Genomic DNA, 16,670 nt, shown 5'->3' with positions numbered 1-16,670 from the left:
AAATCAATTGTACAGTCAAACAGAGCAATCCAACTGAATTTCCCAACCCCTTATATAGCAACAAACAAAACGTATTCTACATGCAGCTAAAAAAATACATCCCAGTCAGTCTCACTCAAGTATACCCTTAACATGATCAACACACATCAAACACATTAACACTATAAATCAGTGGTTCCCAAAACGGTTGGTGGAATTGCCGTGGGTGGGGTGGGGTGCTAGAGGTGTAAATGACTACTAGATGTTGAAAAGCTGGTGTCACTGGATCAAGTTTCTCAATTTTGTTGAACTAATTAAACTTAATAGTTTTAATTGGATTTTGAATAAATGTGAAATTTGTTGTTACTGTTTTGAATGTTGTGTAATTATCTCCCTTTTGTGAGTAATGCTCTTTATAGGGTATGGTAGGGGGCACTGGGGAAGAATTTATGGAACCAAGGGTGGGGGAGCCTGAAAAAGTTTAGGAACCACAGCTCTAAACCAACATACTCAAACTTACTATTCTATCACACCCCCAAGCCACATTGCCCACACTCTGCAACCAACATGGTGCCCTCCGTCATCCTTGACCATTGGCCAAGCTGGGTGGGGTTGATGGGAGTTCAGAAAAATAGGAAGAGAAGGTATCAGGCTGGAGAAAGCTGTCTTATGCTTAGGCATTTAAGAGTCTACCATCCTCTCCTCCCACATCCTCAACCCTCTACAGTGCCGGCACAGGGAGGACAGGCTGTTACATCGTCTTGGACGTGATGCTGGATATGGCTGAGTGTGAGGGTGTTGTAGACATTTACAACTGCGTGAAGACACTATGCTCACGGAGGATCAACATGATCCAGACTGAGGTGAGATTTGGACACACGGGGTATGGTCCCAGTCGGGACAGGGATGGGCTGTAGGTTATCATAACGGCATGTTTAGCATGCAAAGCAGCACCCCGTGGGTTCATAAAATGACAGTCTCCTGGTTTTCATCTACCTTGCACCAACTTCCTGTTCTGCTAAGGCCCCAGTAAGACTGGATCCTCTTATTTCTTTTGCTGCATAATTTCCATGGTCTCCTACTGGGGACCCCAAATTATTATCACTATTCAAGACCTGTCATAAAGCCTTCTGAATCTTTAGTCCCAACAATTCACTGCTATAACATGCTACAACATCCTAGCCATGTTCAGGCATCACACTAAGTTGTAGTTTAACCCGGTTATAGCCATCATGGTGCCCTCCAGATGTTGTTGGACTACAAGTCCCATCATCCATGACCACCAGTCATGCTGGGGCTGATGGGAGGGCAGCACATTGGCTACCACTGGTTTAGTGTGACATGAAAATCCTTAGGCCTGAAGTTCCTTTGTTTCAAACAAACCAAAGCTAACATTACCTACAGTGTGCTGCTTCAGGCAAAACGGCAAAACTATAGTTCAGCAAATGAAAGGGACCCAGCCCTATTTGTTGGAGTTCAATCCAGCTTTCAGGATGCTTTAAGCCACCTCAAAAAATAATGTAGTGTGGAGCATATAAATATAAGGGCTATGCACTGTCCATCTTACATCCACTCTATGGCCCTGATCGATAGAGACCACCTACCCCACCCTGGATCTGAATTAGTGCATGTTTAGGTATGTTTTCCCGCCTAAAGCTTGACTTAAACACACAGCTGGGAGGAGAAGATGTTTCATTTTCCTCCCATAGTTGTTGTTGGACTACAAGTCCCATCATCCATGACCACCAGTCATGCTGGGTGCTCCCTTCAGGGCTTCTTCAAGAAGCTGCTTTTGCAAATGGGTATCCTGCACCACAGGGACGCGGGTGGTGCTGTGGGTTAAACCACAGAGCCTAGGGCTTGGCGGTTCGAATCCCCATGACGGGGGGAGCTCCCATTGTTCAGTCCCAGCTCCTGCCAACCTAGCAGTTCGAAAGCACGTCAAAGTGCAAGTAGATAAATAGGGACTGTTCCAAGCAGGAAGGTAAACGGCATATCCGTGCGCTGCTCTGGTTCGCCAGAAGCGGCTTTGTCATGCTGGCCACATGACCTGGAAGCTGTACGCCAGCTCCCTCGGCCAATAATGCGAGATGAGCGCTGCAACCCCAGAGTCGGTCACGACTGGACCTAATGGTCAGGGGTCCCTTTACCTTACCTTTATCCTGCACCACACCGAATCAGTGCATAGTGCTCATTTGCAAAATGCAGTAAAGCTGCTTGAAAAGGAGGCTCCTACACCATGCAACATAAATGCCATTAATCCTGCAAGGTGCTGCTTCAGGGATGGGTCTCAGACATGAAGGAGAATCAGATGGCGGACTCCCACCTTCTCTTGGGAAAATGCAACCAGTGGTCAGGGTTTTTCCACAGGGTTTTCCTGCCCAATGCCTGCCTCTGATTTCTATCCAATACCCTGACAGCCACAGATTGCTCCTGGCCATCCAAGCCAACCAGTCACAGTCCATGCCTGTCTGCACTTGACTCATCTGATGCCTAACACCCTCCTAATATTCCTGATTTGGCTGAGGCCTTGGACCTCAGATGAATCTGGTGAATTATTTTAATTGCATAAATCGATAACCATTTAACTTCCATTCCCTTCTCCTGAAGGAGCAATACGTCTTCATCCACGATGCCATCTTGGAAGCCTGCCTGTGTGGAGAGACCAGTATCCCTGTCAGTGAATTCAGGCCCACATACAAAGAGATGGTCAGGATAGATCCTCAGAGCAACTCATCACAGCTGCGGGAGGAGTTCCAGGTGAGTGCATAAAAGCTGAAGGCTTCCTTGAACCAAAGAGATTTTCTTCAAGCGCACATTTATGATGAGCCTTTGGACCCAGAATCGCCAACAGCAAGAGCCCAGTATAGCCTAGGCATGCATCTTTTGTGATAACCAGGAGCACAGAGATGGAAGAGATCATCAGGGCCTTCTAGTCCAACCCCCTGCAGTGCAGGAATCCTTTGCTCAACCTGGGCCTTGAACCCTCAACCCTGAGAGTAAGAGTCTCTAGTTGAGGATGTCACCTTATTTCCAGGCAAGGACACAGAACTATGTTACTAACAAATGTTCAAAGCTTTTCCCAGAGTGGAGGTGCCAGGATCGGGCTGTGGCAGGAAGGTAAACGGTGTTCCCATGCGCTCTGGTTTCCATCATGGTGTTCCATTGCGCCAAAAGCGGTTTAGTCATGCTGGCCACATGACCCGGAAAGCTGTCTGTGGACAAACGCCGGCTCCCTCGGACTGAAAAGCGAGATGACCGCTGCAACCCCATAGTTGCCTTTGACTGGAGTTAACCATTCCAGGGGTCCTTTACATTTACCTGAAGGCATAGGAGTTTAGGAAGGAAAAAGAGAAAAATGACACTTCTGTTTTTTGGAGGCCTCTCCTTCCCTGGATGGAGGGGTGTGTTTGTGTGTGTTTAAAATTAGCCAACAGTACAAAGGCAGAATTTGCATTCATTGCTCCACCCACTTTTGCCTCTACTCCCACCCACCATTGTCACGTGAGCCCCCCAGAATGTTGACAAGAAGGGAATGCAGCCCTGGGGCTAAACAATGTTCCCTGCTCCTGATATAAAAGAAGGGTGCCTGTTTATTATGCCTCTTAAATTTCTCTGGACTCTGAGATGATGAAATGCTGCCTGACCTGGTTTCCTTGTGTCCAGCAGACTCTGAATTCTGTAACACCCCACCTGGATGTGGAGGAGTGCAGCATCGCTCTTCTGCCACACAACCGGGAGAAGAATCGCAGTATGGACGTGCTGCCTCCAGACCGGTGCCTCCCCTTCTTGATCTCCATGGACGGAGACAGCAACAACTACATCAACGCGGCCTTAACCGATGTAAGTGCATTGCCGGTTAAGTGTTAGGGGTGGGGAGTGGAAACGGAGGAGGCCAAGCCTCTCTCTAGCCTGCACCTGATAAGGTTCAAGCTGCCACATTCAGGCTCTGAAGCCGTTGAATGGGAACGTGGAATCAGTCTTTGAAAGACTGAAAAGAACATTCAAAATGCAAAGTTTTCTAAGTAAGCACATAGATAAAGATCTACTTTCAGGAAATGCACAGTTGTTGTCTCATCCAGGCTATGATTAAAATGAGTTATATTTTAATTGGCCTTTGGCTGATTAATATTTTGCGCTCTTTGAATTCTCGTTTGGGAGGGGCATTGTTTCGTTTTGTTTCTGTTCTAACTATTGATTTGTGCTTTTATCGTGTAATTTTATATTGTGAACTGCTCTGAGATCTTCAGATGAAGGGCGGTATTAAAATAGAATAACATAACATATAACATAAGATAACATAGCATAACATATAACATATAACAGCACAACACAACATATTTACAGCAGAGATGAAATGAAAGTTTTTCATTCAAAATGGCAGCTGCAATGGAGTGAAAACTGTCCCCTGCAAATTTCAGGGGACTGGAAAAATTCTAGAATTTTTTTTGGAGCTAGGAGATTTTCCGGACGAGTAGCTGCTTTCTGCCCCCCCCCCATGTAGTTTGGAACTCCTCCAACAGTACCTCCCATAATAACTCACTATGATTATAATTTAGTGTCTAAGACACTGTTTTTTCTTGTTGTGAACTGAAACCTATTCAGCATGCACCCATATTTCCCAGGAAGGATATATGCTCCTTTACAGCCTGTCGATTGATTTGGAATCAAACATCCTCTAATCAAAAGGGGTATAACTCAGTGGCAGAGCAAGTGCTTTGCACGCACAAGTTCTCAGCTACAATCCTCGGCATCTTCAGGTAGGGCTGAGAGATACTCTTAGCGTCACTGCCAGCCACTGCAGGCAGTGCTGAGCTAGATGGAACAGTTGTCAGACTTGATATAAGGCTATGCTCTTTAGAGAGTTTTGGCTAAACATTAGGAAGAACTTGATGGCTCCATCTATCTGACAATACAACAGAAGCCAGCACAAAGACATTAAACACTGGTCAGTTAAATGGCAGAGACACCGTATTTTCTTCTGCCTTTGGAGCACTGATCAGAGAGGGGCTGTAGCTTTGCATATGGAATGATCCAAGTTCAATTTCTGCCGTCTTCTCCAGTTAGTAGGATCAGGTAGACCTTTATTTCTCCCAAGAGCTTCTGTCAGTCAGAATTGACAACACTTGCTTAGATGGACAGATAGTCTGATAATGGACAGCTGCCTATGATCTTCTCTGCTCTTCCTCGGCATTTCTGTGCTGTGTGATTTGATTTTTCAGTTTCAGTTCTTTTGGCTCACTTTGTCTTTTCACCTGTGCTTAAAAAAGAGACACAAAGCACACTCTAGTCTTCTCTCTCTCTCTCTCTCTCTCTCTCTCTCTCTCTCTCTCTCTCTCTCTCTCTCTCTCTCTCTCTTTCTCTCGGCAAGAGAAGACAGTGATGTAAATTCAGCAACCACTCCTCGAACAATTCTTTCTCTCTCTTCTCTCTCCTCCCCCGCGGTCCCTTTTTCTTTCCAAGCCAGGGGAAATAAAATCCATTATGCATGGAAGTTCCTTTGCGAGTGCATGGGCTGAACTGACACGCCGTGTTATTGTAAATATGTCTAACAAAGAGCAGGGAGAAGAGGGAGTCAGGAGCATCCGAGCCGAACGCTGCCACTGCGCTCCCGTCTCAGGAACGTGCCGCAAAACTGGGAGTTAAGTGGTAGCAAGGCAGAGGGAGCAGATAAGCTTTTCTTTCGCTCCCACCACACAGATGTTGGGATGGGGGGGGCAGTGGTGTCGGTCCACATTTTTAATTCCCATCTCCATAATTGCGCTTCCAGGAGCAATGTGTAAAAGAGAAGAGCCGTTATCCTTCGAAATTCACACATCTCTGAATTTTGCAATGCAGTTTTGTGAGAAAACAAAACATAGATGAGGGGAAGTGTGCATTTGTATGACACATTCTGGGTGCAGAAAATTGCTTGCAGAAATGTGCATATTAGGCAAAAATTCGCACAAGCCTCTGCCTATTAGGATAAATTTACATTAAAAATGCATATGAGTTTTCAGGCAGACTCTTTTTAAAAAATACATAAATCACAAACTGATGAGGAAATGTGGAGAAACTAAGTGAACTTAGAACTTGAAAAGTGGGGAAATGAGAGAATTAGAAATGGACAGATTTGTCTGCCCATAGCATAGGTTAAACAAGTGGGCATGAGAATCATGCCAGCTCGGTTTGCCCATGGTTTGGCTGTACCCCACTGGCTTCACCCCCGATTTCCATATGCCTAACAGGAAGTCCATAATAAATGTACATCAGCAACTCCCAAGGTCAGGGACTTCAGTCAGACAGGGTTTCCAACTCCGTGGACTGCCTGCATATGTTCTGTGCTCTCAGGTTCTTATTATTCATTTTTTCTATCCCTGCTTTACCCAAGTTGGGTTTCAAGGAGGCTCAGAATTTCCCCCCAAAAAACATCATTTAAAATAAAAAGAAACTAGTTGAAAACAATAGATAAACTCCAATGAAACACATTCAGGACCAGCATTAAAATACCAATTGCCTTGATAGCAGCTCATTTGTCAACATCATCTGCACCTAGTTTTCAAATACAGCGGACCCTCTAGCTACGTACCTCTCTGGATACATAACTTTTGGGTTACAAACGTGGCAACCCCAGAAGTGTATATTTCCAGATTTCGCCCCACGCCCATGCGCAGAAGTGCTCAATTGTGCTGTGCGCGTGCACAGAAGTGCCGCCTCTGCCCACAGACTTTTCGAGTTGCGGATGGACTCCCGGAATGAATTTAATTCGTATCCGGTGGGTCCACTGTAAAGGCCTTTATGAATAGTCTTAGCTTGATGGAGGAAAGATAATCTAGATAGATCTCTCTCGGGGCCAGACTACATGTCACACGGTTCATACAGTTTTTAATGCAGACAAAAAGATAGTAAGTTCATTGGAAGATGGAGTCTGCTGTCTTGTAGGACTCCGTAGATCCATATTCTTTACCCGGGGATACTAATGTACATGTGTGTGATTGGATTGGATTATTTGAGTATTTGACAACACCAATTTAAAAGGTTTTTAGGGACTCAGCTATACAGCTGCAAATAAAAAGTTTGTGTGTTGTAAAGTGCAATATGCAATTGTGACACTAGATGGCGACAGTGAGCTATGGCAAATTCAATATATTTTTTTCAAAACATTTCTTTTAAATAAGCATTTTCACAGCATTTTTTTAAATGTGTGTGTAGATTCCACCTAGGTTTGGATAGGTAGATGGATATGAAATTTTTAATTAGTTACCATTACCTGTATCTTAATATCTCAATTCCTCAAACTATCTTTATATTTACTATACATAATTTTGAAAATAGTTAGAAGTGTTTAAACTAGCCACTTTTGTTTTGAAGAAAGAGCCACAGATTGAGGGCCCTGATCTGAAAGATACCTGTAATATGGATTGAAGCCTTTCCCCAGGTTTCTGCTGTCAATCACTTCCCTATCATTGCCCCAGCTCCTATTTCCCCTCTAAGCTGCTGGGTTCTCCCTTCAGGCTTATAATAGCATAGCTAAGCCAAGACTCCAAAACACTAAAAGCCACTTGCGGACTCAGGGCTGGCCCAAGACATCTTGCTGTCTGAGGCAATAGTGACCCACCCCATTCCAGGCATTAAGTGGAATACTGTAATGATTCTTTCTTTGACATTAGTGATGGGATATTGTCTTCCACCATGACTCAAGGAAGCAGGCTGTGGAGTGATAGACAGACTGCATGGCACCCATAGCTCTGTCCTTGGAATGTCTCATCACCATATCCAGCCCATCAGTATCTACCACCTGAGGCGGCTGCCTCACTCTGCCTAATGGTAGGGCCGACTTTGTTTGAACCTGTGCTCTTGGCAGGCCTGCTCATGAGATAAAAACATGCCTGTTCAGGCTTTCAGATCACATCTTCCCATACAATGGAGCCCATCTAGAATGAGCACATTTATTCACAATCCTTTTATCCATATGATATGACCAGCTGCGGCACTTTATGCAAACGAGTAAAATTCACAATGCCGGTTTTCAGGTAAAAGGGAAAATAAAAGTAGATGGGCTAAATTAATCAGTGACCTGCTTCAATTAGTCAGAGAGGTCAGTTTGGTGGTGGTGGGGAGAGCATTCTGAAAGCCAACATTGACGTAAAGCTTCCAAGGAAATGGAATAATCAAGGGTAAAGGGCTTCCTCTGCAGGTTTGTCTCTTGCCATCAAAGCACGAAAGGATTTGATTAGACCATGATGTGCTATATGCTTATTCACTTTCCAGAATCATCAGGGGCCGCCTTTCAAATCAACCCTTTCTTTTACTTGTGTGCCCTATGGTGTTTTTGTAAATAACTTGGGCGCAACAGGTAGTTGACCGTTTGATTCATGGCCACTTTTAACACAGCCACTATCGTAAATTTCGGCCTAGGTCTGGAACAAAAGTTCCAGTCAAACTGTGGCTTCAGGGTTCTTAGGCCTGTGCCTCGGGCTCATTTGCTCCATCCTCAGAAGGGCACCCTGTGATAGGCACCCACAGTGCCAGTGCTGCAGTCTCTGCCATTGCCCAATGGTATTGTTGGCAGATTAAAAGGGGTGGCTTGCCAACAGCATGCCACTGCTACTTAGGAAGTCAGGAATATAGAGGGCAGGTGGATAGATGGGCTCAGATTCAGCATATGCTGAGGATCATGGGTGCTAGTGCCAGGCCTCCCCCTTCTTTCACACACTTCAGTTTCCTCACTTCGTGGATTGTGATAACTAGTGTATTCTGGTAAGCTAAGATCCCTGCAAATATGCATTCGCTTCCAAAAGAGTCTTGTGGAGCAGAAGCAGGATTTCTCTGGCTGTTTATTCTAAGCCCTCAGGTCATTGCCCTTGTAGAATATGGTTTGACCTGGGCCCCTTGAACTAGCTTGGGGGGCTGAAGTGTGGTGGAGGACAGAATTTCATTACCAGAGTTGAAGTAAGATTCAGTAGCCAGGGAAGTCATCTTCTCTATAAGGAATGGAGTGGAAGTGCCATCTTGGCCTTTTTCATCAGGCAGCAAAATGTCTTGAGTGGCCCTGCTGGAATCCATGCTTTGAATTGAGTTTGCCTTTTCTGAATAGGAGGGAAACTGGTTTGTGGCAAACCATAGTTTCTTCAGTTCAGGTGCAACAGTAAACTGTGATTATCGCAAACCAATAAGTGATGGTGGGACATGGGGTACATTGGGGGAGGAGGGAGATGCATTGGCCCAAGACCAAATGGACCAAATTTGATTTTGCTGTGAAATTTGAACTGTGCCCAAAGGAAGAAACCAGGGCATCACTGAAAAGTCAAGTGTGAGAGCAACACCTTCCCTTCCAACTGCAGGGAAGATTAGATGGGCTAATTCGATCCTGGGAGCACAGGTAGCTGTCTTGTGCTGAGTCTGACCATTGGTCTATCTAGCTTAGTATTGCCTACACTGCTTGGCAGTGGCTCACCAGGATTCCATGAATCCCTCCCAGCCCTACAAGGAGATTCCAGGGACTGAACTTAGTACTTTGCGCATGCAAAACAGATGCTCTATCTCTGAGCTGTGGCCCTTCTCCTGGGGTTGCCTGGAGAGAGCCCTAATAGCTGACTCTGACTTGCACCAATAAATCACTTAACACCATCAGCTTTCCTGAACAGATCCCACCTCTCTTGTTTCCGGCATTCCCAGTTCTCCTTTCTGTTCTGATCAGGTAGCAAATTGCTGTAATTATTTTTATGCAAGCACCAGAGCTGAAGCATGAAAAAAAACCTGGTGCTTCTCTCTCCATTAAGTAGCAGCCTGTGGAACTCAACAGTACTCTTTCATCATTTGTGTCCCACTTTGCTGCCTTTTTTTTAAAAGTAATAGGGTTTTTTTGGGGGGGGAGGCTCTGTAAAATAACAAATTTGTCCTGAGATTCCCTTTGTCCAACTTCACCCATTTGGAGAGAAGCTGATCCAAATCACCCTGCTGATGGGAGAAAAGAACTCAAGACTGAGATTATGCACTCTGTAACAGAGTTTGAAAGAAACTGCGAGAGCTGGGAGATGTTTTCTAAGTGCAGGGAACTTGTCACTTGAGCTCGTAAGTGTTGTTTCAAGGGCTCTTTAGGAAGGCAAAGAGCTGAAGAAGAAAAGCTCTGCAACCCTGGATTGTCTGCTCCATCTCTGCAGGTGCCCCTAAAAGCCCTTGCTTCTTTTGAAGTGCTAACAAGCCTTGCAAAGTCATTACCTTGAGGTTAAGGGTCTTTTCTTTCCTTCCCCTCCTCCCAAGAAAATGTTTGTTAGAAGCAAGGCTTAGAGGAGCCTTCCTGGCTTTCTGTGGCTTACCATTTCCCTCCCTCCACCCATTTCGAAACCCCAATAAATTTTGCCAGGCAATGTTGGCTGTGTGATAGTTTAGATCCGAGAGCTGCTTTCTGTACTCTTTTTATCCAGAAGGTATAACTTCTGGGTGGGGGGGGGAGGCAAGGGGATGATCCACTGGGCAGACATTTTTCATACTGGTTCTTAAATCAAAGGAGACGGAATTCTGTTTTTTTTAAAAAGAGATCTGAGTGCTTTTTTCCCATTGAGCAATATCAATGGATAGAAGCTCATTCTTTTTAAAACTTTGTGTTTGCTGGTATTGAGGTCCTATGCAGGAATGAGGCTTTATCATATCTCTGTCATTCAGCCTTCAAATTAGTCTGATCCAAAATGGGCCTCTGCCCTGACTCACAGTAATATGTATATGTGTGATTTTTCCTCACCAGATGGTTATTTGTTATAGGCCTCAAATTATAAAGCAGACAAATGGTATCAGATTAGAGATTCTGTCTCCTGAGATTGAAAGAGGATCCAGCATGCTCCAAGATCCCCAGTAGAACTACTTATATATAGGGCACAGAGCGTGTGAGAGAAAAGCATGCTTATAAACTTCCAGGCTTGATTTAACGTGAGGGGATTGACTTATGAAGTCCTGTATGGCTTGGAACCAAAGTCTCTCTAGAGCCACCTGCTCCTTTATGAGTCTCTTTGAGGCCTTTCTTCAGGGATTCCTCACCCCCTAAGATCAAGAGGGTGGGGGCTGAGGATCAGACCTTATGAGAAACAGTTGAGGGAGTTGGGTGTGTTTAGGGTAACCCTTCAAATATTTGATGGGCCATCACATAGAAGATGGAAGAATCTTGTTTTCTGCTGCTCCAGAGAGTAGGGCCTGAATCAATAGATCCAAATTGCACAAAAGGAGATTCTGACTAAATTTGCTCCATCTCTCCCCTCTAATATGTTACTCTCCTTTTATCCCATGACTCTTTTTCTCTCCTTTAGAGCTACACAAAGAGTGCTGCCTTCATTGTGACCTTGCACCCACTACAGAACACAACCACAGACTTCTGGAGGCTGGTGTATGACTATGGCTGCACCTCCATCATCATGCTGAACCAGCTCAATCAGTCCAACTCTGCCTGGGTGAGTAACAGAGAAACACCTGCCACTCATTGCTGTTGCTTCTTTCAGCGGACTGTTTGCTCCACTTTGCATTTATGTATAATGTGGTCATCGAGAAGACAGCCAGATCTACTTGCATTCAACTAATATCTCCAGGGGTTGTGTGTGTGTGTGTGTATCAGTGGAATTAAAAATGTAAGTAATATATGAAACTTGAACAGTCAAATCACAGTTAAATAGTCTAATGCACAGGCTGGTTCTGAAACACAAAATAACCATGTTAAAACTATTCTGGTTGCAGGTATTATAACTATTATAACTATAACTATTCTGGTTAATTTAATTTCAGCAAAATAATGACAAGTCTGCAAGTCTGTTGAAGGTCAAAGTGATCTGAAGCAGAGGAAGGTCAAAGTGATCTGAAGCAGAGGCCAGTTTGATCTGGATTTGCTAAAGGCTGGACTGATGGAATGGACAGCCAGTCACTAATTCTGTTTCCACAGAATCATCACCAGGGCCACATGCACGACAGACATTCAAAGCGCTATGATACCACCTTAAACAGTCATTACTTCCCCCCAAGATTTCTGGGAGCTGTTCTTTGTTAAGGGTGCTAAGAGTTGTTAAGAGACACCTATACCCCTCACAGAGCTACAATTCTTAAGAGTGGTTTAACAATCAATAGCTCTTCCCAGGGAACTCTGGAAGCTGTAGCTTTGTAAGGAGATGATGATGAAAAGAGAGCTGAGTTGAAATTCTTCCCCTGCAAAAGTCGGGGGGGTTTCTTCTCCTTACAGAGGAGCAGAAGAAATATTACAAAGTTGTGTGTGTGTTTGGCTTACCTTACTGTCTTCAACAGGTTTTTTGGCTGTTCTTTTAAAGTGTGAAACAACTGAGCCCATATCTTACATTCACATAATTGGAGCTACTACTTGGGGGATTTTGACTGGAAATGATTGTCCAGCCCAGAGATTATTGCAATAGATAACAATTACTTTGGAAACACAAATAGTCCTTTGCTTATTCTGGAAGAATTAGGAAGAAGCAATACATGCCAATAACATCTTGCTTGCTTAAATGAATTAGCAAGAGAACCACACAATTAAACTCAAAACTGCTGCCTCCAGTGTTGTTTTTGCTGCATTTGCAGCACCAAAGAGACCTCTCTGGAGTGCAAGCCTGGGCAGTGTATATGGAGGTCCTGGGCTGTCCAGATGGCAAGACCCCCCTCTTGGCCTCAGTGATGTGGTCCAAGCTTGGCTGCCGGAGCTGCCAGAAGGATACAGCCTTGACAGCACAATCCAAGGACACACTTCAGAGATTCATAAACCGTTTTGCCCAAGCCTGCAGGGAGTTTGGCCTTACCACCTGACAAATATCCTGGGTTAGGATGTTGCCAGCACTCCACACATCAGCATTGGCTACCACATGCTTGAAGTGGTAGACAATTTTGTCTACCTCGGTTCCACCAAACCTAGCAACCTCTCCATAGACCCTGAGCTGGACAAGTGTATTGGCAAGGCAGGTACGGCAATGACTTGCCTCTTCAAAAGGGTATGGGAGAATGTGATGCTAATGTCCAATACCAAGATGAAGCTCTACCAGGCTTGTGCGTTGAGCACTCTGCTGTATGGAAATGAGTCGTATGCAGCTTACAACCAGCAGAAGCAACGCCTCAATGCCTTCCACATCAGGAAGATTTTGGGCATCACATGGCAGTGTCGGAAGGTCCTACACAAGAGCAGGAGGCTGGCAGAGACACATGCCCGACTGGCATGTTCTCTCCCTCCCTCGTTTGGGAGATTCAAAATCTTTCTCCAGCCCGAACATCACAGCGACTGATACCTTAGAGGCACCAGCACACTTAAGGATCAGCAGACTATAGGCAGTCAGCGTACAGACTCAGTAGCGCAGCATTTGGCTAAACTACGTTTATTTATATATACACACTCGGAGCATCGTAACTCAGGTCCTTCCTCTTCATCATCAGACAGCAGAGACAAAGGACAAAGGACAAACGTCCTACATCATGGAAACACAGTAAAACTAACATCCTGTCTCCGTGACTTCCCACAATGTGGAATGAAAACATACACCGCCATGTGATAAAAACAATCCCATGACTGCAGCACGGGAAAAGAATCCTAACATGCAGGATTCTTTGAGCACAACTTTGAGACAGAGTCTCAAACAAAGATGTGCTCTCCCAAGCCCACATCCCTAGCGTGTTCACACTCTTGCCTCAGCGATGTCTACACTGGCTCGGTCGTGTTCACAGAATAGAAGGTGGCAGGATCCCCAAGAAAGTGCTCCGCGCGGAGCTGGCTTCAGGGACAGGACCAACTCTGCATTACAAAGATGTCTGCAAATGTGTCATGAAGGCTGGCTACATCAACCTCACTCTGCAGGAATCCCTTACAGATGACCGCAGCGCCTGAAGACCATAGTTGCCAAGTCTCCCGTATTCCCTGGGAAACCCCCATTTTTCCAGCTGTTTCCCGCTGGCAGCCCAGATTTTTAAAAACCCCGTAAATTCCCCAGATTCTTACCGGCCCAGGGACGCTCCTTCTGCGCATGTCTGGAGTCTCTGGACATGCGCAGAAGCAATTTCTGGCGCTGTGGCCATTTTGGAACTGGGTAGAGCATGCGAAGAAGCGACTTCCAGTGCCGCTCTGCCCAGTTCCAAAATGGACGCAGCGCGACTTCCGGTGCCGCGCTGCTGCTGATTCCAGATTTTTCAATCTGGGAAGACAATCAGTCAGTTGTGTATCGACAGCAGTGACCAGAGGAGGAATAACCGTTGGTACACCTGCATGAGCAGAACCAGACGCCTCCATCTACAGAATCTCTGCTACAACAAAACATGTCTCCCCCATATCAGTCTCTAAAGCCACAGCAGGCACTGTAACCTTCCAATAATTTGACTTTACCTACCAAGGCACATTCCTCCATTGTCACCCAAGACAGACGGTTGCCAACCAACACAGTTTAGCAACACCACACTCTGGCCATCAAAAATCTTCTGTATGGAAGGGAACTCTATGATGGATAGTCAGTAATGAATGCCTGGAAGGGCATGGGACTTTGAATCTCCCCTCCATGGATTCTTAAAGCCTTCTTGTCAAGTTCATGGCAGTTTTAAGAGCCCATTACAAGTCCGTAATGCTAATTTGCCTGAAGAACACATTGGTTTCTTCTTCTTAGCATAAAATTGGTATTACAGAGTCTTAATGGATGTATGGAGAAGACTTCATTAACTGGATTATTTTATGAGTCAAGATCAGGCACTTTAGTGCAAATGACCCAAACCTACAGTTGCAATGCCGACAGGGAAAGTAAGCAGAGGAATGAATTAAAGGCCCACCTCGGGTGAAGAGGAGCCTTCCTCCGTCAGCTGCACTTGCTGAGCTGAAGAGGACTGCTGTGTCCTTAAATAACAGAACGAGGAAATAAACATTATCCCTGGTGCTCCCGTACCTACGAAGCCCAGCAATTCTGCAAGGCCAGAGGGAGCCTATTCAGGAGTGAAATTAACGCTGGAAGCAATTGACACAGAGGGAAATCCGAGCCAGTAACTCTGCTACACCAGGGCAGAGTTAGAGTTTGGGAAGCTTAAACATAAAAGGAGTCAGGAGCAAAAAGGCTTTTGGTAGTGGATGAGGTGCTCTGCCTTTCCCAGCTTCTTTTCATGTTCTTAGAGCAGCTTCCTGAATTCTCTTCAACCAAGAGATGGAGGCCCACTGGGATTGGTAGGACATAAAGAAGGGAGGCTAACGACAGGCAGAACCAAAGCCAATGAGAGGAAGATCCAACTAATTCTAATCCCTCCCCCTGTCGATCATTTTCCCTTCAAGGTCAGCACTGAGACTGAGCACAGACCGTCCAAGTGTACCTATTTTCCAGGGACATTCCTGATTTAGAGAAGCCATCCTGGTTTCTGATTTGATCCCAGAATGTCCCACTTTTCCTTAGGATGTCCCTGTTTTCATTGGAGAAATGTTGGAGGGTATGGAGTTATCCAACCCCCGAGCTGTCTGAAGGCAATCATGTATAAGGAAGTCTTTTTTTAAAAAATCTTTAATGTTTTATTATGTTTTTATATATGTGGGAAGCTGCCCAGAGTGATGGGGGCAACCCAGTAAGATGTGTGGGGTATAAATAGTCAAATTATCATTATGGAATGGGATGTCCCTATTTTCATTGGAGAATTGTTGGAGGGTATGGAAGCAGAAGGAAACTGACAACCAGTCAAAACTCCTAGACTAGTTACAGCAAAGAAGGCAGGCTGTTGAGGTCTGCCTGAAGGCTGACTGAAGTTGGCAGGATCGTGTCCCATTTGCTTGTAATGGACAAGCCTCCACTGGAAGAAGGAATCTGCAGATTGAAGTTTCTCTCAGTTTATCATTTTTCTAGTCTTAAATTCAGTTCACTACATTTCCACCTCACTTTGCGATTTATTTATTTTTTAAAAAATCATATGAAAATTCATCATTTTAGTGCACATTCCGAATAGGAACATTTTTAATGCATTTTAAAAAAACAAAAAAACCCTAATATACACTTTTTTGCGAGCTGTTTACCCCTAACCCCTTCCACTCTATCAATATGCAACTCTCTTCTTACAATATTTCACCTTGTTCTGCCAGCCCCACTGGGCAGCTTATTTTTGGGGGATGTTTGCATAGTGCTGTTTAGCCAGATCTTAAATGTTTACCAGCTTAACACCAACGGCTAATAAATCAACCTTTACAGTGAAACAGCTTCAAAAAAAAGGTGACTTAGAGGGTATATCCCTTGCTTGAACCATGCCTTGCTGGAGGAAGTTTTAATATCCAAATTATAGCTCTGAGTCTGGAAGGCATCGAGATCACAGAGATTTATAGCCCCTATTAATAACCAATTATTTCTCAAACACATTTACCATGCGGTAAGGCCTGAGCTGCCGGATGGCCCCAAATGCTAAATGTTCTGTTAAAGTGCAACGACAAACATCATATATTTTGTATTGACGCTGCCTTCCTGGCTGTCACGCACAAAAACAATCACATCGGTGACCCTTGAATGGAACAATACATCAGCTGCGCTGCTGGATGGGAGATAGAAAGAGCAGGGTCCCTTCCTATCAGTGATCTTTCTCTCGCATGTCTAATGCTCGGGAATATTAAAGCTCTTGTTGATATAAACCTCCTGTTGATATTTACAAGCAGGAATTGGCTAGGGGCGCGGCTCAGTCAGGGGAAGTCTCTGATTGATGGGGACTCAGATAACTTTGAATTGCTTCCCTACTAAAGA

General features: G+C 44.8%; 1 protein-coding gene across 5 annotated transcripts in view; it reads left to right on the top strand.

Moving 5' to 3' along the window:
• PTPRU (protein tyrosine phosphatase receptor type U) overlaps positions 1–16,670 on the top strand; it is a 359,555-nt gene that overhangs the window by 316,016 nt on the left and 26,869 nt on the right. For 4 of the 5 annotated variants that reach the window (XM_035119521.2, XM_060275729.1, XM_060275728.1 and 1 more), the window contains 4 exons: positions 707–842; positions 2,590–2,739; positions 3,646–3,822; positions 11,259–11,399. In XM_035119521.2, the coding sequence (XP_034975412.2) occupies positions 707–842; positions 2,590–2,739; positions 3,646–3,822; positions 11,259–11,399 (604 nt within the window). The remainder of the gene's footprint in view (positions 1–706; positions 843–2,589; positions 2,740–3,645; positions 3,823–11,258; positions 11,400–16,670) is intronic. The other variant, XM_035119522.2, reaches the window with a different exon arrangement.

This window comes from Zootoca vivipara, chromosome 6, assembly GCF_963506605.1.
Source record: "Zootoca vivipara chromosome 6, rZooViv1.1, whole genome shotgun sequence".
Taxonomy (NCBI): Eukaryota; Metazoa; Chordata; class Lepidosauria; order Squamata; family Lacertidae; genus Zootoca; species Zootoca vivipara.
The sequence above is the reverse complement of the archived record's forward strand: the minus strand, read 5'-3'. Positions and strand labels throughout refer to the sequence as shown.